Here is a 27,928-nt window from a genome sequence, read left to right on the forward strand (position 1 = left end):
ATGTGTAAGGAGTAGATTATTCAGATGCCACCTCTGCACTTGACAGGTTCCCCAGCGAACCCAGTTAGCACCTTTTAATGACAATTAAACACAGCATGTTATTTGTAATAAGCTTGTTCAGGGATTCGTCAGGCATGTTCGTAATAATAGGAAAGCAGTTCACATTAATTACAGACTTTTGCATCACTGGTAAAAGGCTCAGGGCTCCGGCTGTTGATTTAATTACTCCAGTAATTAAATGAGTCACAGCTCACAAGTGACATTGCAGGCTGTGTTCGACGGGAGCTAGATTATGAAACATTTTGTACGTTAATGGTGGTTTCTTGGTGGGAACCCCCCCTCCCCCCCCCCACAGTTTTCAGGTCGTTCAGCTTGAAGCTCATATTCCCCTCGCCATTTTTCTACCTTGCAGGTGTGCAGGTCAGGAACGTTCTGGCCTCATCCCAGCTCATTCAGACTCAGCTAGCCACTGTTTGGTGAGTGTCCACTGAATTCTTCACGGCCGCAGTGGTGCGCTTGGTTTATTTGCCCCTCTTAAATTACGTAGCTCAATCCTTTCAGCATCCACTCTATGCGGGCAGTGTGTGGCTCCACAGGTGAGGACCATATGTCTGTAACCTCAAGGTCGACAGTTCAAGTCCCCGGATTGGCAGTGATTTCTCTGCTGGTCCCCTGAACAACCTCTAATTGCTCCAATTGACCCTGCGCTGATTTCAGAAGCCATCATGATATTTCCAGGGCTGGTTGCTTTTCTTAAGTGGTCTGTTCCTGTTAGCACGCGTCAGGCAGCTGGTGCGACGGCTCGAGGCAGGAGGTCTGTACTTCTGAGTTGTGACTCATGGGATCCTACTGATAATCAACTAATAGGAAGCGTGTCGCAGGTTTTTAATGTGCTGCAATAATCACTGCTTTAAAAAAAAATAAAAAAATTTAAAGGCATTTTGTTTTTTATATGTCTGTCTCTCAAAATACTGCTAAAAAATATATTGTTAGGTGAGAATACATTTTATTATTACAGCTCACCTAACAAACTTCATAGCCTAGCCTAGCATACCTTAAACATGCTTGGAACACTTGCATTAGCCTACAGTTGGACAAAACTCAGGGTAAGTTGTCATTTTTTTGTAGGTTAGTTTGGTTTTTAAATTGGACCCCTCATGGTCTGGGTGAAGTTATGCTGGTCTTCGCCATCTGTGCACCCGGTTCGATTACTGACCTTCCCACATGTTCTCCCAAGGAACCTGGCAGATGTGGACAAGGACGGCCAGCTGACAGGGGAGGAGTTCATCCTGGCTATGCACCTGGTGGACATGGCGAAGGCCGGACAGCCGCTGCCCCTCACGCTTCCCGGGGACCTGGTGCCCCCCTCCGTCAGGTAGACAGCCGCCGCCGGTGGCCAATCGGTGAACCCGGCAGAGCAGTAAATAGAGCTCTGGAAAAAAATTGAGACCACTCTATACTGGAAAAAAAATCTGCTTGTTTAAAGCTGGTTTTGCTGGCAGAAAGGTACGCTGAGCGTCAGGTTGCTTCCAGGTTCTAAGTACGCAAGTGTACAAGAATATGGTGAAATGGGAGACACTGAGAAAGGCCAGAAAGCAGCCAGGTAAAGGGTGGAAACGACTTCCCAATGCTTGAGATGCCCGTTCACTTATCCGACAGTGCCTCATGAATCATGACCTCAAGTGACCTGTACTTGGTGGAAACGTTAAGTGCAGGTGTGAGGTGCACTGCTAGGACAGTTCATAACAGGCTCATAGAAGCAGGGCTGAAGTCCCATAAAGCAAGGAAGAAGCCCTTCATTAATGAGAAGCAGGAAAGAACCAGGCTGCAGTTTGCAAAAGAAAAAAAAACATTATTCACAGATCCATACCCATAAAGGAGAACTGAGTGAAACAAAAATTGGTGCTATGGTCTCTAACTTTTTTCCATAGTTATATGTAATGAATGGGGAAAGGCGGGGGGGTTGAATATGCTGTGTCAGGCTGGACATTGACCCATCTGGAATCACAGGCTAGGAGGCTTTGTTACAGAAAGGGAGAGTGTCCCCATACACTGAGATACTTCGACTGAGCCCAGCTAAGGGACTCCTGATGAGTGAGCACGGGAAGCTGTATGGTGGTTGTTCCTGTGTAGCCTGACTCAGAGTCTCAGGTTCTAGCACCTTCTACCTACACGGAGGCATGTTGTATTTTGCAGAACGGGGAAGCAGGGGGAATTGCTTCCTTTGAATCGCACCATCGTCCCTGAAGAAATTCAAGTTGAACCACCCCAGAAGACAAAGAGTAATGGTAGCATTAGTAGAACGGACAGACGGATTTACACACACACACACACACACACACACACACACACAAAGACAGGCACCTTCAGCTAGTGAATGTTTTTGGTGACACAAGTGTGTATTAGTGATGTGCCGTTCTTAGTATCTTTACAAAGAATCACCTGATTCACATTGAATTGCAGGAGGTCAAAGGTCACTGCCCCTATTGCCATGGTTACCACGTGTGCGTGTGCATGGCCCTCCTTGCAGTTTCGTTCGAGGACAAGCTAAAGGAGAACTTCCAGCGGGGAAACGCTGAGCTGGAGAGGCGGCGGCAGGTCTTACAGGAGCAGGAGCGGCGCGAGCAAGAGAGGCGGGCCCAGAAGGCCCGGGAGGAGCAGGAGCGGCGTGAGCAGGAGGCGCGGGAGCAGGAGAGGAGGCGGCAACAGGAGCAGGAGCGGCGGCTGGAGAGGCAACGCGAGCTGGAATGGCAGAAGGAGGAAGAGCGCTTAAAGGAGCTGGAACGCAAGGAGGTCAGTCTTTCTAGTATGGAATGCTAGCATTGTACTTGGGGTTAGGCAGTCGCTCTTTGGTCATTGGTCCAGTCCCAGCCAATCACATTTGGGTTTAGCAAATTAATGTTGTTGGCGATTCACCAGCACTGTTGCCTCATACCTTTCAGAGCTGGGGGTTGGAATCCCACCTCCACTCTTTGAGAGTTTCCATGTTCTCCCAGTGTTGTGTGGCCTTCCTCCAAAAACATGCCCTTAGGTGGTCTGGTGCCTTTAAATTCTCTGCAGTGCGAGGTTCTAGTGTAAGTGCATGTTTTGTGCCCTGCGATGGGCTGACATCCCGTCCAGGGTGTACCCCCCCAGCCTGGTGCCCTGTGCTGTCCTGGATAGACTCCAGGCCCCCCTGTGATAATTGGCTGGAAGTTAATAAAACTTCATTATTGTAACTAGTTTACTGGTGAAACTCCGTTTATGTACATCTCTGAATGGCTGGGAAGGTTTGACAGCATGTATTTGGTTATTGGTTTAGCTTGTGTGTGAACGTGTGCGACCTGTGATTAGCGCGTGTGTGCGTGTGTGTGTGTGTGTGTGTGTGTGTGTGTGTGTTTGGTCGTGATCATGTGTGTGTCCCTGCAGGCTGCTAAGCAGGAGCTGGAGCGTCAGAGGAAGATGGAGTGGGAGTGGAGGAGGCGACAGGAGCTGCTGAATCAGAGGAACCAAGAACAAGAGGACATCATCAAGCTTAAGGCCAAGAAGAGGAGCTTGGAGCTGGAGCTGGAGGCTGTGGTGAGGACCAGGCCGTCCTGCACCTGTTTGCCCCGACCGACTGCATTCCCCTTCAGGAACGAGGAACAGCCAGCTGTTGAAATCGCACTATCAGAGACGCACGTTTTCCTTTCAGATGTCAATGGTACACATGCTTGTGTCCACAGCGACAATATTCCCGCCCTCAGGACTCATAAGACCACTGTTTAATTTCAGAGAGACAAGCACAAGCAGATCTCTGACCGACTCAGGGACGTCCAGAGCAAGAGGAGCATCCAGAAGGGAGAGCTGGAACTGATCAGTCAGAAGCAGGACAGCTGCCTGCTGGAGGTCAACGCCCTGCAGCGGCAGCTTGAGGTCTGCGGCCTTCCTCCGCTGCCGTCCAAGATCCCAGCAGCTATGGGACGAGCACCAGCTGCAACACTGATAAATAGATTCAACACGGTTCTTTTTCCATGTGATCTGGCGTTATGTCTGCTGTGCGTTATACAACAGCTGTGCCACTCCTGTCTGATTAGCAGTCTTCAGATTTTGGCAACCAAGGGAGAGACTGTTCTTCACACCTTTCCTGGAGAATGTGCAGTTTTTTTGGGGGGGAATTTACTATAAAAGCAATAGATAGATAGGGTGAAGTTTCCAGGGAGGGTTTATTTCAGGATTCTCCAGCTTTCTGAGGGAGTTTGGCCTGTTTTTGTGCAGGAGGGGCAGAGGAAACATTCTCAGCTGATTGTGGAGCAGCAGAGATGCAAGGAGATCCTATGCAACATGGGGCTGAACAGTAGGTCTGGTGAGTCTGATCTCCCTGCTTCTCCCTGCGTTACCTGGCGCCCCCCCCCCCCCCCTGCAGTCATTCTTGAAGTACTTAAATGTCATGGTGGCACATGGGTGGTACATGCTTCTTGTGCTTCTAAAATGTAGGTGTACACTACCAGACAAAAGTTTGGATGCACCCACTTGTAATACATCTTTATATTTTAGCTACATTATTCACCTTAGAGTAAAAGGCTTGGAGGCAGTCGACAGTTTTGCTTCGATGACAGCAATGCAGAATCTTGGCGTTCTTTCAGCCAGCTTTCAGATGTAACCCCCCCTGGAAGGCTTTTCCAGCAGTACAGGAGTTTCCAGAAGTTCTGGGCACAAGTCGGCTACCAACTCATCTCGGCTCTGTAGGGTTTGGGTGGAGTGGGGGATTGTGGGGGCCAGGTTATCTGTCACAGCCCTCCCTCTCACATGTCAACAAGAAAATACTTACCATATAACCTCGAGGTGCACTTAGGGTTGTTAATGTAAGGGCCCCCTGCTGATACAGCGCGTTGCTGCACCCTCCACACGAACCACCTCAGGGATGAGAACCTGAGTGTAGTCGTGCAGCGGGTGACACCTCAGCATCACACTAGTCCGAATGGAATGGAACAGTGTACATTTTTTTCCGGTGGCTGGAGTGCCAACCCTGCCACCAACCCCCTTGCAGTTTTCCCTGCAAGTTGGAGGACTTCCTTGCAGGGCTTAGATGTAGATTGTCAGTCCCAGGATGAAGCAATTGCAGGTGAAGGGTCTTGCTTAGAGGTAGTGTTTCTGTATACAGGTCCGACACTTTCCTCCGTAAAGAGGGGCGTGACTGAGAAGGACATCGTCTGTCGGAAACTCAAGGAGCAGCTGGATGTGCTGGAGAAGGATACCGTGGCAAAACTGTCGGAGATGGACCAGTACAACGTGGACATCAAGGTGAGGAGGCATTACTGGTGGTAGAAAGGCATCAATGTTGTGGCTTGCCTCTAGTTAGCCCAGTGTGCTGTACAGGGGCCAGTAGCATTTGTAAATAGAATAAAGTGGAGAAGTGAAGCCTCAAAACATCCATAATCTATGGCCCAGAATCCCGTGTGTTCTGAATTGGATCTGGTGTCTGTACCTTGTATAGCGAGTGGTGGTTGGCGGTGTGGCTTGGTGCTCTGCGCTAATGGTGGTGCGGGCCCGGTCCCTTCCCACAGGAGCTCCGGGAAAGCCAGACCAAGCAGCAGCAGGTCCTGGACAGACTGCGGCAGGTCAAGGCCGACAAGCTATGTGACCTGCAGCGGAGGCGAGAACTGGAGTTGGAGAGGAGGAAGAGAGAGGAGGAGGAGGCGGTCAGGTGAGCTAGGCCTCCTGCAAGGCCTGCATGCTCTGTTGTCGTTTTTGCATTTCTGTTGGCTGTCATGGTGCCAGGTTTGGTTTCCCTGCAATGGTGACTGACCTGTCCTAAATCGCTTTTTAATATCACTTTAACACTGTGCTTCCCAAGCTGGTCCTTGGGGATCCAGAGCTCCCTTTTACTTATTTTTTGTTTGTTTTTCTATTTTTAAGTGGGTCAACACATCACCTACATAATGTCAGAACATGTCAGATGGCTAAGAGCAATTTTAATGTCAATTACAGACCCAGTGTGACAAAGTTCAGTTAAAGCATTAAATTTGAATGGATGACGTGACCTTGATGGTTTGTTTAAAGAAAATATAGCTGCATCACGTGATTGAAGGGCCATGATGTGGTGCTGGGCCAAATTCAGCTTCAATGTGATGCATCATGTCATTCACAGGCAAGCCAAGCTGGAGAAAGAGCGGCAGTGGCGTGTGAAGTTGGAGCGGGAGGAGGAGGAGCGGGAGGCCAAGCTGAAGGAGGAGGAAGAACGTGAGCGTGAACTCCGGGCCAAACTGCGCGCCGCTCAGGAGCAGGCTGAGCGGAACCGCCGGGCCGCTGGAGAGGAGGAGGCAGGAGGAAGCCCAGAAGAGGGAGGAGGAGAAGAGGATAGAGGAGGAGAGGCGGCGAGAGGAACATAAAAGGGCGGAGGAGGAGAGGAGGCAGAAGGAAGAGGAGAGGAGGCGGCAAGAGGAGGAGCGGAGAAAGGTGGAGGCAGAGAGAAGGAAGCTAGAGCTGGAGAGGAAAAGACTGGAAGAAGAGAAAAAGAGATTTGAGGAAGAGAGGAGGAGGCAGGAGGAAGAGAGAAGGAGGCAAGAGGAAGAGAACAGAAGGAAGAAGGAGGAGGAGCAGGAGCTGGAGAGGGAGGAGGAGGAGAGAAGACGTCAGCGGGCTCAGATAGCTGCTGTCAGGGATGCAGAGGAGCGGAGGAGACAGGAAGAGGAGCGGAGGAGACAGGAAGAGGAGCGGAGGAGACAGGAGGAGGAGCGGAGGAGGCTGGAAGAGGAGAAGAAGAGACAGGAAGAGGAGAGACGGCGAGAGGAGGACAGGAGGAGAAAGCAACAGGAGGAGGAGGCCGTGGCCAGACAGCGGGAGGAAGAGGCCCGGCAGCAAAAGCAGCAGCAGCAGCACAATTTAGGCAAGACAGACATTCATGAGAAGCTGTCGGACCTGATCAGGGGCCTAGAGGAGCGAAAAGGTAAGGATTATGGCCTCGATGCAGCCCCCTTCGGGAGGTGTGGAAACGCAGTGACAAATCACAATCTCAGACACGTAAAGCTACCATTAGCGGTGGGGTTTGTACAGTTTCTTCATCAGCCTCCAAATGCAAGTGTCCCATCAGCAGACCCGAGGTGTCGTGTGCTGGTTCAATAGCTGCAGTGCGTCATTAGTGACACAGCGTTCTGAAGAACAGTCACACAAGGAGGTGACTGACTCACTGTCGTTGCAGGGAATTTGAGACCCGTCAAGTCAACACACAGGAAATCGGCCTCCCTGACAACCTACAGAGCCCTGTACCCCTTCACAGCACGGAACGCGGACGAGCTCACCTTTGACACGGACAGCTTGATTGAGGTATACAGAGTGCACCCCCATATGTTAATCTGTTTGTACCATAAATTAAATGTGCTGAATCATTGCCCTGGTGCCTGATTAGCTCTTTTTTTCTGAATCCTTTTCGGGTGTTTTACAGTTAGATCTAGAATCCTTTTGTTCACCATAAAGTGCAACAAGGAGCAGTTTTTTGGGGGGGGGAGGACAGAGGGGTACAAGTGCCCCTGTGACAAAATAAATAAACATGTAGACATATTTAATTTATTAATGGCACATTTCTCCTTTCATATGTTTTAGGGTGTTTTCTGGCCAGTCGTGACCTGGTTTTGGATAGTACGCCCATGTGTGTCATGTGGTAGCCCTTAACCAATCGCCTTGAGTCCGCAGGTGGACGAGAAGACGGAAGGCGAGCAGGGCTGGCTGTATGGCAGCTACCAGGGCAAGATGGGCTGGTTCCCTGAGAGCTACGTCGAGAAGCACAGCCAACCGGAATCTGCGGCCAGCACCAAGCAGGCTCTGATGCCCACAACTGCATCTACCTCAGTCTCTGCAAGGTAATGTTGCCCCTTGGTGTCCAGCATCTAAACTGGTCCTGTGTCATATCTGAATGCTTATGTGGGTCTCACTGACCCAAGCAAGGCGGAGGCTAATTCCAGTACCTTCCCAGCAGGACAGAGCACTCCTGGGGGGGCAGGGCAGAACTCTGCCTTCACTCCCACCCACCCTCCAGGCTCTGCCTCTATGGAGTATGGACAGGTAGTTATCCTGGGAGCGCCCCCTACCTGAAGAATACCGTAACTGTCTCGAGTGAGAATTCAGAACTGGCCCCACCCGATCGGTCGTGTTCTTTTTCTGTATTTCCACTGCATGCCTATGCGTATTTATGTGCCAGTGAGTCTGTGGCCTGTTTGCATGGCTGCATCTGAACCATGTCTGTTCAGAAGCCTTCAACTGCTTCTGCGACTGTCTTGCACGTTACTGCAGTATTTTGTTCTGTACTATGCTTTTTCTTTATTTATATATAACAATCAGAAGCAGGTTTGCTGTTTCTGGGGACCCATTTAAAAAGCCACTTTGGGGCCCCTCCACAAGGTGGTGACTTTGTGGCCAGCAAGGGGCCCCCAACACAAATGCATGATTTTATCGCCATAAACAAGTCAACTATGTTTGCTAATAGTGTAGTTTGTATATATGTTGTTTTTTTGGTCATATTTGTGCATGTGTTTGCACATATATAACAATACACTGAGATGTACCATGTATGCACGAGAGTGTTAACTTTCTAGGTATATTCATAAGTTGGTAAACTTTCATGTTAACATTTATCAAAATGTCCATTTTTGGGGGGATTTTTAAGGTAGTTTCAAGTACGTCTAGATCAGATCTTGTTTCCTGAGTGGTGTCCCGGCTGACAGACATGTTTTCTGCGTTGTCAGGTGGCAAGTGGCCTCCAGGTGCAAGCGCTGTGCTCCTGGACGGCCAAGACGGACAACCACCTGAACTTCTCCAAGGATGACATCATCACGGTGCTGGAGCAGCAGGAAAACTGGTGGCTGGGGGAGCTGAATGGGGTGCAGGGCTGAGCCGGAATGAGTAAGTGACACTCTTGGCGGTTCCTCGGGAGGTTCCAGAAGGGTTCTGGTTCTGCTCAGACCAAAGCCTGTCAGCTACCTGGAGACTGGTGGTCATTTACTGAGCCATTTCCTTATTCTAATTCCATATTTCTACGTATTTATTACTGAAGTGGTATTTGATTTGCATTTTTCGGGGCAGGCATCTAGGAGTGATTTTAAATAATCCCTGCCTTTTCTTTGTGACATGTTTGAGAAAATGTGCTAGATTTAGTATGGTAAATTTGGTTTGACTGATTGACTCAACACTTATGAATGCTATTGTGATGTTTTTGTGCTTATATTATTGGTTGAGATAAGCGAGATCAATTTGTAAGGGATTTTTTTCTTTTTCTATTGAAAAATGCGTATGAGCAGAATCGCCGATCCATTTTTTTTCACTTTATTTTGCCAGACCCCTATATTCTTCTGTGGATGAGTTCAATAACCCTGACAATACTCTACAAGAAGGTAAGTTTCTTTTCCAGGGAAGAATTTGAATGAAAAGAAGTTAAATTAAGCTAAGCAGAAGCGCATTTTGCATACATTGTGTCTTTCTTTGATACCCAACATTCCATTTTAGCCAGTCACTACTCTTCACTTTGTTTGGCCATCTGTAATTTGAAATCTTGACTTCTCTTGCGTACCTTTTAATCATCTTGATATTAATGGTATTGCTGCTAGCATGTCAGAAGTAACCTTGAAACAGGGTCTGGTGTGAGAGGCCATTGTCGAAAAGGAGAAAGCCGGATTTTGTCACTGGCTGTTGACCGTTGATTTTCTGTCTAATCAGAAGGCAGGTTTTGTGGCAGTTAAAAATCATTTGGCCATTCTGTCTCTCATCCAATCAGAGTATGTAGCCTTATATACCTATGAAAGCCCAGAGTCAGGAGACCTCACTTTCAACGAAGGAGACACCGTCGTTGTGACGGAAAGAGAAGGGGACTGGTGGAAAGGGTACATCGGAGACAGGAGTGGAGTCTTCCCCTCCAACTACGTAACGCCAAAGGAATCTGAAGTAAATTGTCATGAACGACTTTTCTCAGAGATACTTAAACTGCAGAGTTTATTGTCTATAAATAATAAATCATGACAGGCTAACTTTTGCTACTCTGACCTCTACCAATATGTGTGTCTGTCTACAGACATATAGCACCACTGGAAAGTCAGGTGGAGTCGGCAAAAAGCCAGGTAAGGATGCGGGATCCCACAGTCACCACTCAGTAAAGAGCCAAGAAATTCACTGGCAGCCACCACACACCTTTATCTTTGCCTTTCCGTTGATGCTGGTGCATCTGCAGCTAGGCTGTGTCCTGTATACAGATGAAACACAGCTGTGTTCAATAGTCTTTGCGAGTGCCGACTGTTGCGAAGCTCTATCTACCTTGAACACGTGTGCTTGTTTGCGTTCGCATTCATTTGTGAATGTGTATGACAGAGGTTGCCCAAGTGACGACTGCGTACACGGCCACCGGAGCGGAGCAGCTGAGCCTGGCCCCGGGACAGCTTATCCTCATCCAGGGCAAGAACCCATCTGGGTGGTGGCAAGGGGTTCTGCAGGTCTGTGGACCCGTGTTGTCATGATAGTGACGTTAATCAAATGTGGAGGCCGCCCATAATGAGGTCTAATCCTGGGCTGTTTTTGGGAGGAGGCATTGAAGTTGAGTTGCGGGTCTCTCTCAGGTCAGATGCATTTGTCCTAAATTAGGTTGGCATGTATGTCCTGATGAGGAACCTCTTGTCTTGTATCTGTCCAGGCTAGGGGTAAAAAACGCCAGAACGGATGGTTCCCCGCCTCCCACGTCAAGCTCTTGGGCCCCACCAGTGGGAAGTCCACACCAGCTCCAGTTCCAAGTAAGATCAACAGCATCACATGCCAAGATCTGCGATGATCTCCGTCTGCATCTTCCGTAACAGCCTTTCCTACATGTTGGCTGTTCCTTCAGTTTGCCAGGTCATCACCATGTACGACTACAAGGCGGGCAACGAGGATGAGATGAGCTTCTCCAAAAGTCAACTGATCAATGTGCTGAACAAGGACGATGCTGATTGGTGGAAAGGGGAGCTGAATGGCGTCGTCGGCTTGTTCCCCACCAATTACGTCAAGATGACCACGGAGTCCGATCCCAGTCAACAATGTAAGTTTAATTTTTTTCCCCCCCCAAGTAATATTTGTTTGTCTTGTTGATAGTTGCAAATGTCTTAAGATACAAAGTTTGCAGCCTAGTGTTTCATGCTGTTGGCAATAAATGAGAGAGCGGTAGTTCCAAAATCTAAGGTGGAAAGTGACCTTCGGGTAAAAGTTGACCCACGTTACAGTGCCCACCTGCATTGTATGGGTCTCTCAAAGGGCTGTTCTCCTGCTGACTGCAGCTCTACCAAGGCTACGGTTTGGCTTCCTGCTTGGGTCTGACTTTCTGAACAGAAATGGTTTGTGTCCAAAGATGAATCGAGAGAGTTTGCAGTAGCTGTGTGCTGCAGGGGAAACCTAAACACAGATAAGAAATGATTCATTGGTGACCTCATGGGAGGCCTGGTGATGTGAAGTAGGGCAGTTTGAAAGATACTACCTGGTATTGGCAAATGTCTTCATAAAAAACCATGATGAGAGGGTCGATGAGTTTCCACATCATGGCGTGCATACTCTCTCTTCTGCCATCCGCCTATTAGGACTGGGTTTCTTCTCAGAGTTGTGCTTCAGAGAAGCACTCCTCTCCTTCCATCCATCCGTCCACCCTCCTTACACTCTTCTCCTGCCATCTTTCCCTTCTTTCCCCCCCACCTTTCCCTCCATCTTTCCCTCTATCTGTGTTGTTCTTGTAGGACGGCATCGTTGCCTCTTCCTCCACAGCTTCTCAGAGCTGTTCAGATACCCTTTAGGTGCTCCATATCAGTCAATGCTTCCTCGCTGGATAGGGCCTGCCTTCTCATCAAATTCACTTTCTTTTACTTCTGCTTTAATATTATTATTATTATTATTATTATTTAAATTTTTTTCCTCATGTGTTGAAGCAGGTCCCACACACCTACCAGTCCAACAGCAAGTGCCCCCCTCTGTAATTTTTATATTCATGTTTTTAGTCTTTAAAATTGTTCTTGCTTATGATGCAAAGCAATTACAATGCCAGTGATAGATGCTGATGCCATATTTAAAGTATAAAGCATATCATTTAAACAGCTTTTTGGGAGAGCGTGAAGGTATGTAGAGTCATAGTCATTAACTATTTAAAACATATTTTTCTTTCAAAAATGGCTTTTTACCCTAAGTGCAATTGAGTATCCTAACTTTTTTTTGTTTGTTTGTTAAAACGTCTCTCACTGACAGTTATATCTGAATGTTACTGCGCAGATGGAAAATCTGGGATAATCTGTGCAGGCAACGGTGCGTTTACGCTTAGCTTGTAGTTCAGTTATGGGCTACGTACCGTTGGGTAATTGCATAAGTGTGTGTGCGTGTGTTCACAGTATGAATTCACATGTACACAGACACATGCTTTCCATTGGTAGGTTTTTTTTGCCAACCCCATGAGTGCAAACCTAACCCTAACCCTAACCCTAACCCTGCTAACCCTAACCCTAACCCTAACCCTAATCCTCTCCCTCTACGAAATCCCATGGCTTTAGCTATAGTACTGTGCTCAGTGCTGGTCAACCCATTAGGTGACATAGGCAGCCACCTGGGGTGCCATCTTTTGGTGAGGCGCTGCCTTAGCCAGCCAATATCACTTTGTCGCAGACAGGGGGCCCTGGTGGTGTAGCTTGCCTACGGCGACACATGAGCTTCAACGATTACTGGCTGTTTACGTACTTCTTTAAGTACTGTGTTTTGCCTATGGGTATAGTGTGTAGAATATTCGTCATACATACCTAGACTAAGGGGAAACCTTTGTTGCCTTACATGTAGTTGTGTATTTTGAGGGTGTTATTTGTTATAATGTATGGAGTGGAAGGGTATTCAAGCAGGCAGTCATACACTGGTTGCAGCCTTCATCTTTTCCCTATGTGGGGGTCGGTGAGCCATTCGAGGGTCAAAGTTCTGGGTCCTTGCTTCACTGTTTGCTGTTTTTTCCGAACACTCGCGGCGGGCTTTGGTGGACTTTGGTTTGCCCTGTTAGTGCCCCGGTGCAGTGTCTGCCGCTTTCCCGCCTGAGGGGGTTTGGACCAGGATGCTGTGAGTTTTCAGCTGATCTGCCATAATACTGGAAATGTTTTAGAATATATTTTTTTTTGCTTTAAGTGACCTTAGGGAGGTAACGTCAATGTAAATGCCCCCCCCCCCACCAAGATGGAGTGGTTAATTCAGGTAATTATATGCATAACCTTTAACGAAACAAGGCCTGCTGGTGTTTAACAGTACATGTTTTGCGGTTTCTGGGTTCTAACAAGTTTAAAAACTAGTTATAACTAAGATACATGTCTTTATTTAATAATAATTGATACTTTATTGAGCCCTATGGGGAAATTCTCTTTACGCCACCCCCAGTTTGCTTTCTGTAAGTGACAGCAAGCTGGCCGCAAAGGGTAGCCACCCATAGCAGCATCCAGGGAGCTGGGGGTTAAGGGCCTTGCTGAAGGACCCGCAGATGTACTGAGGCTGGGCGAAAAACGAGGCTTTAGCCCACTGAGCCTCACACTTTGCTTTTTCATGCAACTTAAAATGAAAATCTGCCTTGCCATTGATTATTTGGTTATTGATAAAATTCAGATGTTAGATGGGCTAATTCTTTTTTTGGTCACTAAGGTTTAGACTCTGAAGATTATCCTTCTGCATGGTGCCTGCTGACTATTTGGTCCATGCCAGTGTAACTATTAGCCAGAGGTAAATGTTGACAATGTCCTTGGAACAAATGCTAAAGAATCGTATTACTCGGTTAAGGATAAAAATGGCAGATTTGGTGGTTTATAAAGTGTGGTCTTTTGCTCTCACATCAGGGTGAAACTCTCTGTGCCTCAGTGTTCAAGAAATCATCACTGCTGCGGCACTTTGTAGTAAAACTACAAGCATTTTGAATGTAACCTGGTTTGCCCAGATTTTACTCTTAGTTGTATTGACTTATTTTATTTTATATGAAAGTGCAGTTTAATGAAAAAAAAATGGATGACTGTGATATTGTGTGCTCAGTCTACAATATGTGTGATTACTTGCAGTAAGGCATAGAAATGTCTGAATAAGGTATTTAACAGCTGAAAAATATCCTCTACTTGGAAAACATTTTGCAAGCAATTAAAGGTTTGCTCTGTTTATGCAAATTTGCAATCTGTTTATGCTGCTGGCAAGAGAGATGCATTTTGAATGAATCCCTTGCATTAATTGTTAAACTATGCAGTTTGAGGTTTCATTTGGCCCCACTGGGAATTTACCCACAGTGCATTGGCAGTAGTCAAGTCAGTTTGTCTGTGTTAAAGTTCCCAAGCTGTGTTACTTTGAAAATGTGCCTCAAATTATACATATGTACATTTATCGTGAAAATAAAGGATTTGCTTAAAAAGCACCTGCTTTTTTTTGGCAAGTCATTGTCTTACACAAGGATGGTGTGAGGTTTGGTTATTAGCGTCTAATATATATATATATCCAGGACCAGGTTATTCAAGAAGCTAAGCACTAGGATGGTTACAGTCCCAGGCAAAATGGGTTCGAGAGAGGAAACCTGGCTGCGGTTTTTAAGGCTTGGGGATGAGGCTCATGCAAAAAGGCGTATTGAAAGTTACCCAATGGAGTTTCAGCGTCTGCGCGCATCTGAATTTTCAGCAAAAGGTAAGACGGACGGGAGGGTTGTTCTCGCGCAGTGACTTAGCGACAGCTCCGGGTAGCGGCTTCTCAAGCCAGTGGTTTAGCCACATGTTTGGGGCCACGCAAGACAGCTGCTGACCGCGGCTGCCCCCCCCCCCACTCCCACCCCCACCCCCGTCATCCCCGACCCTGCAGGGTGTGCTGACCTGACCAGCCTGGACACCATGAGTCCGCAGGAGAGGAAGCGACAGGGTTACATCCACGAGCTCATTGAGACGGAGGAGCGATACATGGCTGACCTTCAGCTGGTCCTGGAGGTATGATCTGCAGTGGGGCCCCCGTGAGGTCTTTGCACTTCAGTCTGCTTTAAGCATTTGCAGTTTTGAGTTTTTATATTCTTGTCATGGATCTCATGTATAGGGCTTTGAGTGTAGGTTTTTGTGCCAGAACATGTTTAACTTATTTTCCCTAACATTTTGTTATCCCTCTTAACCTTTACTAACCCTTTCCAACTTTGCCCGTCTCTCATTTTTTTTTCTCCAGGTGTTTTACAAGCCCATGTCTGAGTCGGGACGCCTGACAGATGTTGAAATGGCCATGATCTTCGTCAACTGGAAGGACCTGATTATGTCCAACACCAAACTTCACAAGTGTGTCTTTCCACAAGCTTGTTTCTTCTTGGTAGCTGAAATTCTTGGGAATGAAACGTGATCCGATGCTGCCACCTTGCTCTAGGAATACGAACTGCGAGTATCGTGTCCCACAACAGCAAATGTCATAGGCAGAGTGAAGTCCCAGAAATAGAGAAGTGCCAGGAAAAGGAATTATCTATGCAGTCGATGGATAATAACAAAACAGGCTGCACAGTTTTTGCACTTAAAGAACTGACTGGAATGTTTGTTGAGAATGGCACTGGCCAGCATTCTGTTTTTGAAACTCACCTGAACTTTTACGAAGAAATTGCTTGGTACTGGACTTGGCGGCCTTTGCGGTTTTGGTGATTGTGTTTGTGAATGGCAGGGCACTGAGGGTGAGGAAGAAAACGGGTGGCGAGAAGATGCCGGTGCAGATGATTGGGGACATCCTGGCCTCGGAGCTCTCGCACATGCAGGCCTACATCCGCTTCTGCAGCTGCCAGCTTAACGGTGCAGCCCTGCTGCAACAAAAGACTGACAAGGAACCCGAGTTCAAGGACTTCCTCAAGGTGAGGAATGGTGGGCAGCAGCCCTGGAACAAATGGGAGGGGTAGATAGTTCATTGTTAAAGGCTGTTCCAGAGCGATCGGTAAGCGGGAGAATTGCAGCCGTCCAAATGTCCTCAGTGAAAAAGCGGTAGCGGGTTAAATGGATGTTGAACTGTTCTTTATTTTCTTCTGAAATGAATTACAAAGATATCTTGCGGGCCAATACTATGTTCTATGAGACCTCTGGACTCAACTCTTCTAAAGCACCTAGACTGAAATTTAGAGTGGTGCTTTAGATAAGGACGTAGGCTAGGGTTTCTGACTCCTAAGTGTGTGTGTGTCTCTCTCTCAGAAAATCGCTACAGATCACCGGTGTAAAGGTATGCCACTGTCCAGCTTCCTGCTGAAGCCTATGCAGAGAATCACCCGCTATCCACTCATCATAAAGAACGTAAGTCCTGCACATTGTCACCCGTGGTCCCTCCTTCAGTGTGCGATGTGGGAGGCATGACGAATTAGCCTCATCCAATTTGCCTTGGATTTAGCTCAATTTGGGTTGCTGCTACGTATGACTTTGCCCTGCCAAAGATGCAGTTCGTGTCAATTCCTTTGGGGACCAAATGATAATGGTTGTGACCATCATCATGGTCAGCAAATACAAGAAAGAATGTGCTGTTTTGCTGGAGTTAAATACCAATGAAATGCAAAAACTTCAGGCAGAAGAGTGAGTGTTGGGGAAAGCGCCCGGCGTTTCCACCCCAACTCCACATTTACGAGACACACACAGGTTACAGTTTTACTTGCAAGGGTACCCACACTCTCTGCAATGCAAACTACAGCAGAATGTGTTACAAAGGGTGGTTCCCCTTGGCTTCTTTATTTATAGTCAATGGGGGGCGCAAGAGAGGGAAGTGAGATTCTTATCTAAGTAGGCAGCTGTTAACCACCTACTTAGAGTACAATAGCTAAGAGTATGTGGCTAGAAGATAAGAAATAACGTATACATATATATTTACACTCATTGCTGATCATACAGAAATGATTAACAACTGTTTCTTCAACCTAACAGTTGCAAGCAGCAGCCTGACAAAGCAGCAGCCTGACCCTGACAAAGCAGCAGCCTGACAAAGCAGCAGCCTGACAAAGCAGCAGCCTGACAAAGCAGCAGCCTGACAAAGCAGCAGCCTGACAAAGCAGCAGCCTGACAAAGCAGCAGCCTGACAAAGCAGCAGCCTGACAAAGCAGCCTGTTTATCATGACAGTATGATCAGAAGCATCAACATTGTAGAAGTTGCAAAAGCACTTTAGGTACAACCTTCATTTAGACCACATTGTCATTATCCTGGAAAACATTTAATTCCGTTTCTTCAGGTCCGAGCCCTGCACGGGTGCTTTCGGCTCGGCCGTCATTATGAATTATATGTCTTCTTCATCGCCATCGCTGGAAACAGGCTCTGTCTCTATAGTTTGGGTAAGGGAGAGAAACATTGTACTGCGTGTCCGAAAAGCAGCATTAAGAGCTTGATTAATAAACATTTTCAAACATGGTATAACAGTAATAAAACAACAGAAAAATAAAATGAAAAACAAAAGAAGAGGTAGGCATGTTTTCATCAGTATTGACCACCATGTTCCTGTAATAAACCAGTCTAACCAGGATGAGGAGGACTGCGGTCGACTGTCCATGGTCATCACTTTTTGTAAGTTTCGGAGGCGGTCTAAGGCAGATGTTATATTGGGTGAGTGCACATTGTCAGGAATGTAAGTGCAGCACGTTTGGTTCAGGAGGACACATACTCCTCCTTGTGCGGCTGTCAGTAGGTCTAATGCCATACGATTCTGGATTACCATCTGTCTGGTTATGTCTAATTGTTCATTTTGTTTTTGGTTAATCAGTATCGAATCATTCATAAATAGACCTAGTCTATAATTTAGAGTTTCTACGCGTAGCATGAGTTTTCCAATTCCTAGCCCAGGGAACAGGGCCAGCATAACTTTACTGCCTGTTCCCCACAATTTATGTTCAGCGGGCACGTCGGTTCCCCACACACTATCATGGGGTTGTATTGATATCGAACGCCTTCTCCTGCTTCTGAAGAAAGTTTTACTTTCCTGTGCTATCAGGAAGGTGTGATCTGAAACAAAAATAAGAGCGCACACTCCAAACCAGTTCGGTGGTAAGACAAAGTATGCACGAGGTCCACACAACCATGCTACTCCGTCCACCCAATATGTTCCATTACTGGGGCGAAGCATCGAAATTGGAGATCCATACATGCTGTCTACATATGTTAGGTTACAGTTCGTGGTGTTTCCTCCTATCCATCGCGTACCATTATCTTGCTTAAAACAAATGGCATGCTGATATGTCAGTGGGTCTCGGTCCATCAAGACAGAAAAAGGAAGTGAGACATTAGTTTTAGCAACAGCGAAGTCTACCCAGAAATCCTGTATACAGGTACCATTTTGAAACCCAACGTCATCTGGGTAGTTTCCTGTAGCCTCCTGATACTTAATTCGGACCACTGTCATTCTATTAGTCCCAGGTATAGTTATGTTCACATCTTCCCCTGCTAGCGAAAATATAAGGGAAAGACGGCTCTGGTATCCTATTCCTGCGAAAGAAGCAGCGCACTTGGCTTGGGATATGTTCATAGCTTTACCATACACCGTAGGTCCTTCACTATGAGTGGGCATTACTGAACAAACATAGCAATTTGTCACATTTTTCGCTGTTACAGTATCATGTACATATCGGTACCAGTAGTTTTGCATAAATGGATGTGAGTGGTCAGCGGGCAACGGGCGTAGATGGAAGTCATCATGGGTCCATCGCCGTAGGTGCTGTAATGGAGCTGGTGAGAGCCAGGACAACCATACAAGTCCTACAACAAGAATGACCCCTAGAGTCACTTTACCACATCCCCACCCTATCAGGGCCATCCTAAATAGAGTGCAGCTCAGTTGTTTTCTTCACCGGGTTGAGACAACAGCACCCTATTGGTTACTGTGCCTTTGTAGCGGACTTCCACTGCTACTCTGTTGCTGAGGCCTCTGATAAGGGCTTGATGGGTTTACAGTGACTTTTGTGTATCCAGGAAGGTCGTTCTGCGATCTTTACTGCTGTTGGTGTTGTGAGGAGGACTTGATAAGGACCGTCCCACCGAGGTGTGCTCCAATCTTTCCGCAACAGGACCTTGACCAGGACCCAATCTCCCGGCTGCAAGTTATCCTGTTGAGTAGAAACAGAATTTACCGGCAGACTACTGGGGCTATGTTTTTGTTGTGATGTTAGTAGTTTACGCATCCAATCAGCCAGCGTATTTTCTCGGTCTGCTTTTTCTATGTCATTCATTTCAGTTGCTAGGGGAAATGGTCTACCATACACTATTTCAAAAGGTGTTAATCCTGCAGGAGTGGGAGTTATTCTCATCCATAATTTTACTAGAGACAAACATTCTGGCCACGGCCTTTTTGTCTCTTCCATTGTCTTTTTTAGCCTTGTTTTAATAGTGCCGTTGGTCCTTTCCACTAAGCCTGCGCTCTGGGGGTGATACGCACAATGATTCTTAAGCGTAAAACCTAATGCTTGTGAGCAAAGGGACATAGTCTGATTTACAAAATGAGTCCCATTGTCTGATCTTATAATATGAGGTATGCCATAGGTAGGGAAATAATGGCTTACCAAACATTTTGCAACGGTCATTGCATCACAATGCTTTACAGGGTATATTTCTACCCACTTAGAAAAGGTGTCTATAATAACTAGACAGTATTTCTTTCCTTGTGACCAAGATAATTCAATAAAATCCATATGTACAACTTGAAACGGATACTCAGCTGTGGGGAACTGGCCATGTTTTGGTCTGATGTTTCCTTGTGCATTGTGTTTACAACAAATTAAGCATGTCCTACAAAATTGTTTTGCATAATCAGAAAAATTTATAGCATAGAAATATTGTTGTATGATATGTACCATCCCTCCTGTTGAGACATGAGTATTTCCATGGCTCACCAAAGCAGCTGTTTTGTATAAATTTTTTGGTAGGATGGGCTTGTCATTCATATAGTAAACTTTCTCTCGTTGTATTGCTCCTCTTTTGATCCAACTTTGTACTTCTATTTTAGGAGCATGAATCTGTGCATCACATAGCACATCGCTATCTATAAAAAGAATGTCTGCCACTGATAAGGTAGGTTGTTTCAGTGCCGCTTCTTTGGCGGTTTTATCTGCAAAACTATTTCCTGCGGTTTCTGCAGAGTCATCAGTCTGGTGTGCTTTGCATTTGCACAGTGCAAAGTGAGTCGGTAAATGCACAACGTCTAATAATCTAAGTAGCAAATTCGTTCTAAAACCTCTATTTTTCCAGACTCTTGCATGGTGATGGACAGCTGCAAACACATATTGACTATCAGTGTAGATAGTAAGTGACTTGTTCTTGAACAGTTCACATGCCCTGATCACAGCATAAAGTTCAGCCGCTTGTGCTGAACAAGTAGAAGGGAGTGCATTGGCTTCTAACACTTCAGTAGATGTAACTACAGCATACCCAACTTTATTTTTTTCCATATCATTTTTTGATGCTGAGCCATCTACATAAACAACTTCTGATCCTGGTATAAAAGTTTGCAGAATATCTGCTCTTGGTTTTGTTTGTTCTTCTATTGTTGCTTTGCAAGAATGTGGCTCCCCATCCTCTGCGGTAGGGAGAAGCGTACTAGGGTTCAATAGGCCACACCGCTGAAGTTCAATGTTACGTTGTGAGAGCAAAAGTGACACTAAGGTAAGATGTCTTGTATGTGTTAAGAATGGAAGCGGTGTCTGCAACAAGATTAGAGACACAGAATGAGGAACTTTAAGTATGAGGGGGTGACAAAGTACCAATTCTGCTGATACCTTTACTGCTTCTGCAGCAGCTGCACAGGCCTGTAAACACTGTGGAAAGCCAGCTGCTACTGCATCTAATCGTTTTGAATAGAATGCTAACGGTCTCTCTTTTGCTCCGAATGGCTGTGTTAATACTGCTTTCATATAACCTTGATTAGCATCTACACATAGGGTGAATGGTTGTTGATAATCTGGTAGAGCAAGGGTCACATTGGTTTGCAACATTCTTTTTAAATTTGTAAAAGCATTTTCTCCGTCCTCAGTCCATTGTATTTTGTCCTTTAGAGTCATCTCCTTCCCGTATATTAAATTTTGCAAAGGTTGAACTAGAAAAGCATAATCTGGTAACCATTCTCTACAATAATTGCATCTGTTGTTTAGTCTGTGGTTTAGGTGCTTCCTGTATAGCTTGTTTCCTTATCTCTAGCAGCGAGCGACCTTTTTGTGAAAGGTTATGCCCTAAATAGACAACTGTCTTTTTGCAGTACTGCAACTTCTGTTTAGAAGCTTTATGTCCAGTATTGTATAAATGCTGAAGCACAGTTAGGGTAGTTTCTTTGCAATGTTGTTCTGAATCTGCTGCTATTAAGATATCATCCACGTATAGTAATACCTGACTATGTGATGGTATTTCACAGGTACTCATAGAGTATCTAAGGGCCATGGTATATACATGTGGGCTTTCAGAAAATCCCTGAGGGAGTCTAGTATATGTATATTTTTTCCCTTTATAGGTAAATCCAAATAAATGTTGAGAATCAGGGTGCAATGGTACTGAGAAAAATGCATTACTAAGATCCACTACTGAGAAGTAGCTTTTATCAGGAGTCAATGAGTTGAGCAATAAGTGTGGGTTAGGCACGTCTGGTGCTGCATGTTGCACTATGTTATTAACAGGTCTTAAATCCTGCACCATGCGCCATTTCCCTGTATGTCCCTTCTGGACTGGAAAGATAGGAGTGTTGCAAGTGGCTTCAGGAGCCTCTCGCAATATTCCTGATGCTAACATGTCTTGCACTACAGGGGCTATACCTTTCTCTGCTTCAGGTTTTAATGGGTATTGCCGGACGGTGTTCTGATTTCACAGTTACTTTGTAAGGTGGGAATCCCTTTACCAGCCCTACATCAGTGGGGGAGGACGACCACAACCCTTCTGGAAGGCGATCTAGATCTGGACATGATCCCTCCTCCAGGGTTGAAAAAATTTGTCAGGTTGGGTCCTTTAAGTGTGTGGTGGGAGTGGTTTGAACTCTCCATCCCAAAGGAAACCGCCACACATTGTGTTTCTCATCATAGCTCCAACAGGAGCCAGATACGGGTTGGTAGTCATTGTAACTGTGCATAGAATCTCGTAAGAACATCTCTACATCTCTCCACTGCATCTGGGGTGGTTTTGAAAGAGATACGTGTGGTGTTCTCTCTCTAAATACAGCTTGTTGCTTGTTAGATAAAATGACTGAGGCTGCTGAAAACCCAGTGGTGGGGTTAACATACATATATTATACAAGTGTCTTGGAGGGCATGAAACGTTTTGTCATAGACATAATCTGGTCCAAGGGTGTCTTTGTACCACATAGTGACGTGTAAGGCATCGTCAGGCATGAACTGGGCCTGTCTAGGGGACTGCTTTTCTCTAGTTTTCCGCAATAATTCTCGTGTCTGTGCAGTTCCCCCTAGGTCCAGAGACCAGTAATATTGTGGTGTTGTGGTTCCTTGCACAACATAAGCTTCCTCATTTACGATTGCTTTCATGCCAGTGGCTGTGGCAACCACGCTAATGCCCATTTGTACCATAAGGTCTCGACCTAACAAGTTAACAGGACAAGAAGGGCTTATTAACACCTGTGCTTGACATTCAAGTCCAGTTTCCTTATCTTTTACTGCAACTGGGTTTGTTAACTGATGTCTGTCTGTCTGACCTCCTGCCGTTTTTATATTTATGACTGATGAAGAATATGTGACTCCGGGAGGACTGGAGGTTAGGACAGTCCTACATGCTCCAGTGTCACACAGACATTCATATACTTTGCCGTTTATGACTAACTTCCGACTTGGCAAGGTTTCCCACTGCCTTTCTGCTAATAACTGACACACTGCTTGTAAATCTATTTCCTTATCTAAAAGGTCTTGTAAAGTGACCTCCGTTTCCTTTCTTAAAATCACCTCTGTTTTGCCTCGGATGGTGTCGGTAACAGGGGCCTCCGAGGGGGGTCATTGATCATTGTTTTCAATGGAGTTTGGGTTATATGGTTGTTTCCCTACTCTACAATTCCTAGCTAAGTGTCCAGGTTTCCTGCATGTCCAGCAAATGTTATCTTGCTGAGACGAATTCCTGTAATTGTTTCTGAAAACACCTCTCCCCCTTCCTCGGCCTCTTGACCTTCCTCTGAATCCTCCCCTCCCCGGAGGATTCATTTGCACTAACGCTACTACATCTGAGGCGCTGAATATTGTGTCTGTCTTTTCCTGTTTCTGCGCTCTCTGCGCGTGTTGGGCATATTCTAGTGCTTGTTGGACTGAACCAGTATTCTGATGTACCCAATGTTTGTCAAGATATTTTCGCAATTCGGGCTTTAGGCCTGCGACAAAAGCTCGTTTTAGCTGTTGTTGGTACACTCCTACTGCCTCTTCATCAAATGGGATCCCTGAGTTTCCTCTAAATACAACTCTCATTCTATCCATAAAATCCTCAGGTTCCTCTCCATCTTTTTGTTTACATTGCGCTATTCTGCCATAATCTGCTCGTCTCATAAACACTATCTCTATCCTTCCATGTAATTGTTGCATACTCTGTTTTCTACGTACATCTCTTAACTTACTTTGTTCCAACCATGCATCAGAAAAAACATATTCTTTTTTTCTGTCTTTACCTTCTTTCTTATTGGTAGTCTGTAACATCTCCAGTTTTAAGTTTAGCTTTTATACAAAAGTCTGTGAGCTTTTATATATATCTGGAGTGTGGAGTTTTCCTTCAAACCCATGTTTTTTCCTCCATCTACTTATTTGTCCTGATCCTGGCTTATATCCTTCCATAAACTTCTCATCTCCCTCTAGTTCCATTTGTTTACTTTGATTCTTCCCCATTGTTACCTTTTAATGGATACACTACAAAAAATAAAAAATCCTAAAAGCAAGTATCTGGCATGAGACCTCAGGAGGACACTAACACGGCCTTCTACTGCTCCCTATTAGAGCAGCGGTGTTAGTTTTCAGGGATGAAACCCGTCCTTGATCCTTCAGTCACCAGTATGTTGTTGCTTTTAGGGTGGATCGTGTAGGTTAATCTAAAACCTATAAAAACACATCCACATACATCAATATATATATTTCCAACAACGCCTACTTTCTCTCCCGGTTAATTTCGGCTAACCTCAACCACATGCATGTCTTGGCCACCTACTTATTTAGGTGCCGTATCTCTCACTTGGCCACCTACTCACTTAGGTGCCGTATCTCTCACCTGTATAGTGTGCTCTCTGATCCGTCACCGAGGTCCTTCAGACATCACCAGACGTCGAGCGCAGTTCTAACCACCGGCCTGATGACGAATTCACATCACAGGTCTTTCTTGCACCCGACTTCGAGTGGCTGTCGACAGACTTCGGTGTCGCTTCTCTCGGCGTACTGGAGACGTCTTCGGGGTTCCTCGGATCCGGCTCGAAGGACCAAATTCTATGTTGGGGAAAGCGCCCGGCGTTTCCACCCCAACTCCACATTTACGAGACACACACAGGTTACAGTTTTACTTGCAAGGGTACCCACACTCTCTGCAATGCAAACTACAGCAGAATGTGTTACAAAGGGTGGTTCCCCTTGGCTTCTTTATTTATAGTCAATGGGGGGCGCAAGAGAGGGAAGTGAGATTCTTATCTAAGTAGGCAGCTGTTAACCACCTACTTAGAGTACAATAGCTAAGAGTATGTGGCTAGAAGATAAGAAATAACGTATACATATATATTTACACTCATTGCTGATCATACAGAAATGATTAACAACTGTTTCTTCAACCTAACAGTGAGTATGGGTATTGTGAAATGTTGGATGTCAACTGTTACAAAACGTGCTGCACCAGTTTATTTATGGATGGATGGATGGATGGATGGATCTGATTAACATCAAACCGCCAGTAACTTCACTCTACCCTGAACTCCACAGTCCTTGTCCAAAGACAGAGTTCATTCTTAGGCAGGTCCCAGACCTATTTCCAAATCTCCTGCTCCCCAGATTCTCGAGAACACTCCAGAGAATCACTTGGACCATGGACACTTGCGGGAGGCTCTGGACAGGGCCGAGGAGCTCTGTCTGCAGGTCAACGAGGGGGTCCGGGAGAAGGAGAACTCCGACAGGTTAGAGTGGATTCAGAGCCATGTCCAGTGTGAAGGCATCACTGAGGTGAGCACATCTAATGCAACTATATCACGAAGCTCTTGTCTATAGCCTGGGTTTTATATAATCTACAATATTCCCTCCTGAAGTTCTTAACAAATGTTTGTTTACATGCACAGCCTCTAACAAAGTCGTCTACAGAGTTAATCCTACTACAAGTTAGGGTCTGGATTTTTGCAGCTTTCCTACAGTTTACTGGACACTTCCAATTGTTCCATTTCCCTACAGAACTTGATATTCAACTCCTTGACCAACTGCCTGGGTCCCCGAAAGCTGCTACACAGCGGCAAGGTCTATAAAACTAAGAGCAACAAGGAGTTATACACCTTCCTCTTCAATGACTTCCTGCTGCTCACCCAAGCAGTGAAGCAGTTCACCTCATCAGGGACGGATAAGCTCTTCAGTCCCAAGTGCAACATGCAGTTCAAGATGTACAAGAACGTGAGACTCTTTTTCATGCTGGGGAGTAATGGAGGGGGCTAGCAATACCAGACAGTTACATTTACGGCACAAAATCATACATTGCGTTTTAAATGAACTTTTCATATCCATACAATTCGGAGTAGAACTTTCTAGAAAGAGGTGCCATTTCCTTAGTTGTATGTTTAGCCCATTTTTACGGGCTTTCTCTACTGTGTGTACTTCCAATTTAATGCGAGTCTATGACCCGATTTTGGTCTTCTATCCAACCAGCCCGTGTTTCTAAATGAAGTTCTGGTGAAGATGCCCTCCGATCCGTCTAGCGATGAGCCAATCTTCCACATCTCCCACATCGACCGTGTTTATACTCTCAGGACAGAGAACATCAATGAGTGGGGAAGGAAGGGAGTTAGAGAAGAGACTAAGGAGAATTGAACAAGGAAGCTGTGGCTTCAGTCCACAAGGAGGCTCCCTCGGTGTCCTGTTCTGGTAACAAATCAGGTGTTTCTTCTTATTTAATCAATCAGGACTGCCTGGGCGCAGAAAATCAAAGCTGCTTCAGAACATTTCATAGAGACTGAGAAGAAGAAGCGAGAGAAAGCTTACCAAGGTGAACTATTTTATTTGCATTTAATCCTTTTCAGTGTCTTAGCATAACCCTTCAGTCCAGTTTGATTATGTAATGGTTTTATTCATCTGTCTACAAAATTGCTTGTCCTTTTCCTATTTAATTTAGTTATATGTATGTGTGTGTGTGTATATTTATGTATCTGTAATATAAAATCCTCTAAGTCACCAGTATATATTCATTACCCTATTCAGTGTTTCAGAACCCTGACCCCATGTTTTAGTCCATGTTGGACGTTTCACAGCCAGAACCTACAAACCCCATGAGCAAGAATTTGTTTCTTCCAACCAGTTGAGCATAGAGAGTCAGTCAAAGGCTACTCAACTGGTTTGTAAAAACAAAATCTTGGTCTGAGTTTGTAGCTGAGCACTGGTTTTTCCTGAATTTGAGTTTCCCTCTTTTACACAGCCTGTCCTTCCAGTGAACACATCCGTTGCAGTTTAAGAACCTACTACTTTCCCTTTTGGTTGCTGTACAGTCTATTTATGCAGACCTTCATTACTGAACCCTTGATAACCCTATCATAGACTGCAGTGCCCCATTAACTACAGTTTTTTTTTCCAGTTGCTGTATCTTATTTCTGCCAATTCCTTGGGAGTTCCTTGCATCTTAACTTCTTTATTATGAATCTTATTTATTGTTCCTTGGTCTTTCGACTCATGCATCACTTGCTGTATGCATTTCCAGCTCGTTCCCTGAAAACCAGTGGCATTGGCCGCCTGCTGGTCACTATTTTGGAGGCCACAGAGCTCAAGCCCTGCAAGCCCAATGGTGAGGGTCAAAGGTCAAGTCCTATCTCCCGAAACTCCAGCCGCTAACCCCCTAATGCCTTGTACCTCATGTATGGCTTGATGGTTGGGTTTAATGGTTTTTTTTGATGGCCTACACCCTCCAGGAAAGAGTAATCCATATTGCGAGGTGACCATGGGGGCACAGTGTTTCACCTCCCGGACAATAAATGACACAATCAACCCCAAGTGGAACTTCAACTGTCAGTTCTTCATTAAGGACCTGTACCAGGATGTTCTATGTGTCACCATCTTCAAGAGGGACCAGTTCTCTCCCGATGGTTAGTCCTTTCTTCAGATGTTTATTTCTCCTCTTTTTACACGTTGACACTTCCTGAAATTCGTCTTGGGAACAGTTCTGATGTTAAATGTGCTGATGTTAAATTTCCCTTAGAAAAATTTGGGTGTCATATTTGAAGTTTCGTCTTGTTTTTTTTTTTTTTAATTTAACTTTTAATTTATTTTTAATTTATTTATTTATTACACGTCATTTTAAGTTTCTCCATGGGGTATCACTGTGGTTTCATGCTTCAGGGTTCTGGTTCCATATCCTCCCCCTGGTTCTGTGTGTGTGAGTTTGAACATTCTCTTTGTATTTGTACGGGTTACTCCTACAGCCCAAGAACACATACAGATGAACTACGTTCTCTACTTTATGCCCTGGTATATTCTGCAGTCTCACTGCAACCCTTCTACTAGATAATTTCTTTTGTGTTTGACCGTTTATTTCTTTCCCCCCCCTATTGCTTAATTTCTTTCATTGTGCCACAATGGCCTGTGTTCTATTACTAGCGTTTGATGGTGGCCGCTTTCATCATGGCTGCTTGTATCATTGTTAGACTTCCTGGGCCGCACTGAAGTTCCTGTGGCCACCATCAAGAAGGAGCTGGAAAACAAGGGAGCAGCGACAAGGCGCCTGCTGCTGCACGAGGTGCCGACAGGCGAGGTGTGGGTGCGCCTGGACCTGCAGCTGTTCGACCAAAAATCTCTCAAATGAGGCGACGCGGATTGGTGCCATGCCATACGCCCCC

At 45.7% G+C, this 27,928-nt stretch overlaps 1 protein-coding gene across 1 annotated transcript; it reads left to right on the top strand.

Annotated features, from left to right (window-relative positions):
- LOC125726465 (intersectin-2-like) lies at positions 1–27,928 on the top strand. The gene is made up of 33 exons (XM_049002832.1): positions 1–4; positions 413–476; positions 1,238–1,375; positions 2,197–2,288; positions 2,531–2,793; positions 3,409–3,558; positions 3,754–3,894; positions 4,237–4,324; positions 5,123–5,262; positions 5,526–5,665; positions 6,110–6,201; positions 6,293–6,907; positions 7,160–7,284; positions 7,651–7,817; positions 7,899–8,019; positions 8,700–8,841; positions 9,252–9,344; positions 9,725–9,891; positions 10,019–10,064; positions 10,312–10,433; positions 10,631–10,727; positions 10,820–11,011; positions 14,800–14,921; positions 15,148–15,254; positions 15,625–15,808; positions 16,140–16,238; positions 24,900–25,067; positions 25,290–25,502; positions 25,755–25,873; positions 26,009–26,091; positions 26,797–26,880; positions 27,005–27,178; positions 27,737–27,928. The coding sequence occupies exons 1-33, from the start codon at positions 1–3 to the stop codon at positions 27,892–27,894; spliced, it is 4,710 nt and encodes a 1,569-aa protein (XP_048858789.1). The 3' UTR covers positions 27,895–27,928.

Source organism: Brienomyrus brachyistius, unplaced genomic scaffold (genome assembly GCF_023856365.1).
Source record: "Brienomyrus brachyistius isolate T26 unplaced genomic scaffold, BBRACH_0.4 scaffold72, whole genome shotgun sequence".
NCBI classification, from domain to species: domain Eukaryota; kingdom Metazoa; phylum Chordata; class Actinopteri; order Osteoglossiformes; family Mormyridae; genus Brienomyrus; species Brienomyrus brachyistius.

Coding starts and splice junctions, on each gene's coding strand:
- LOC125726465 (XM_049002832.1), top strand. Junction 8,020..8,699: donor CCTCTATGGAGTATGGACAG/GTAGTTATCCTG, acceptor CTGCGTTGTCAG/GTGGCAAGTGGCCTCCAGGT. Junction 8,842..9,251: donor GGAGCTGAATGGGGTGCAGG/GCTGAGCCGGAA, acceptor GCGTATGAGCAG/AATCGCCGATCCATTTTTTT.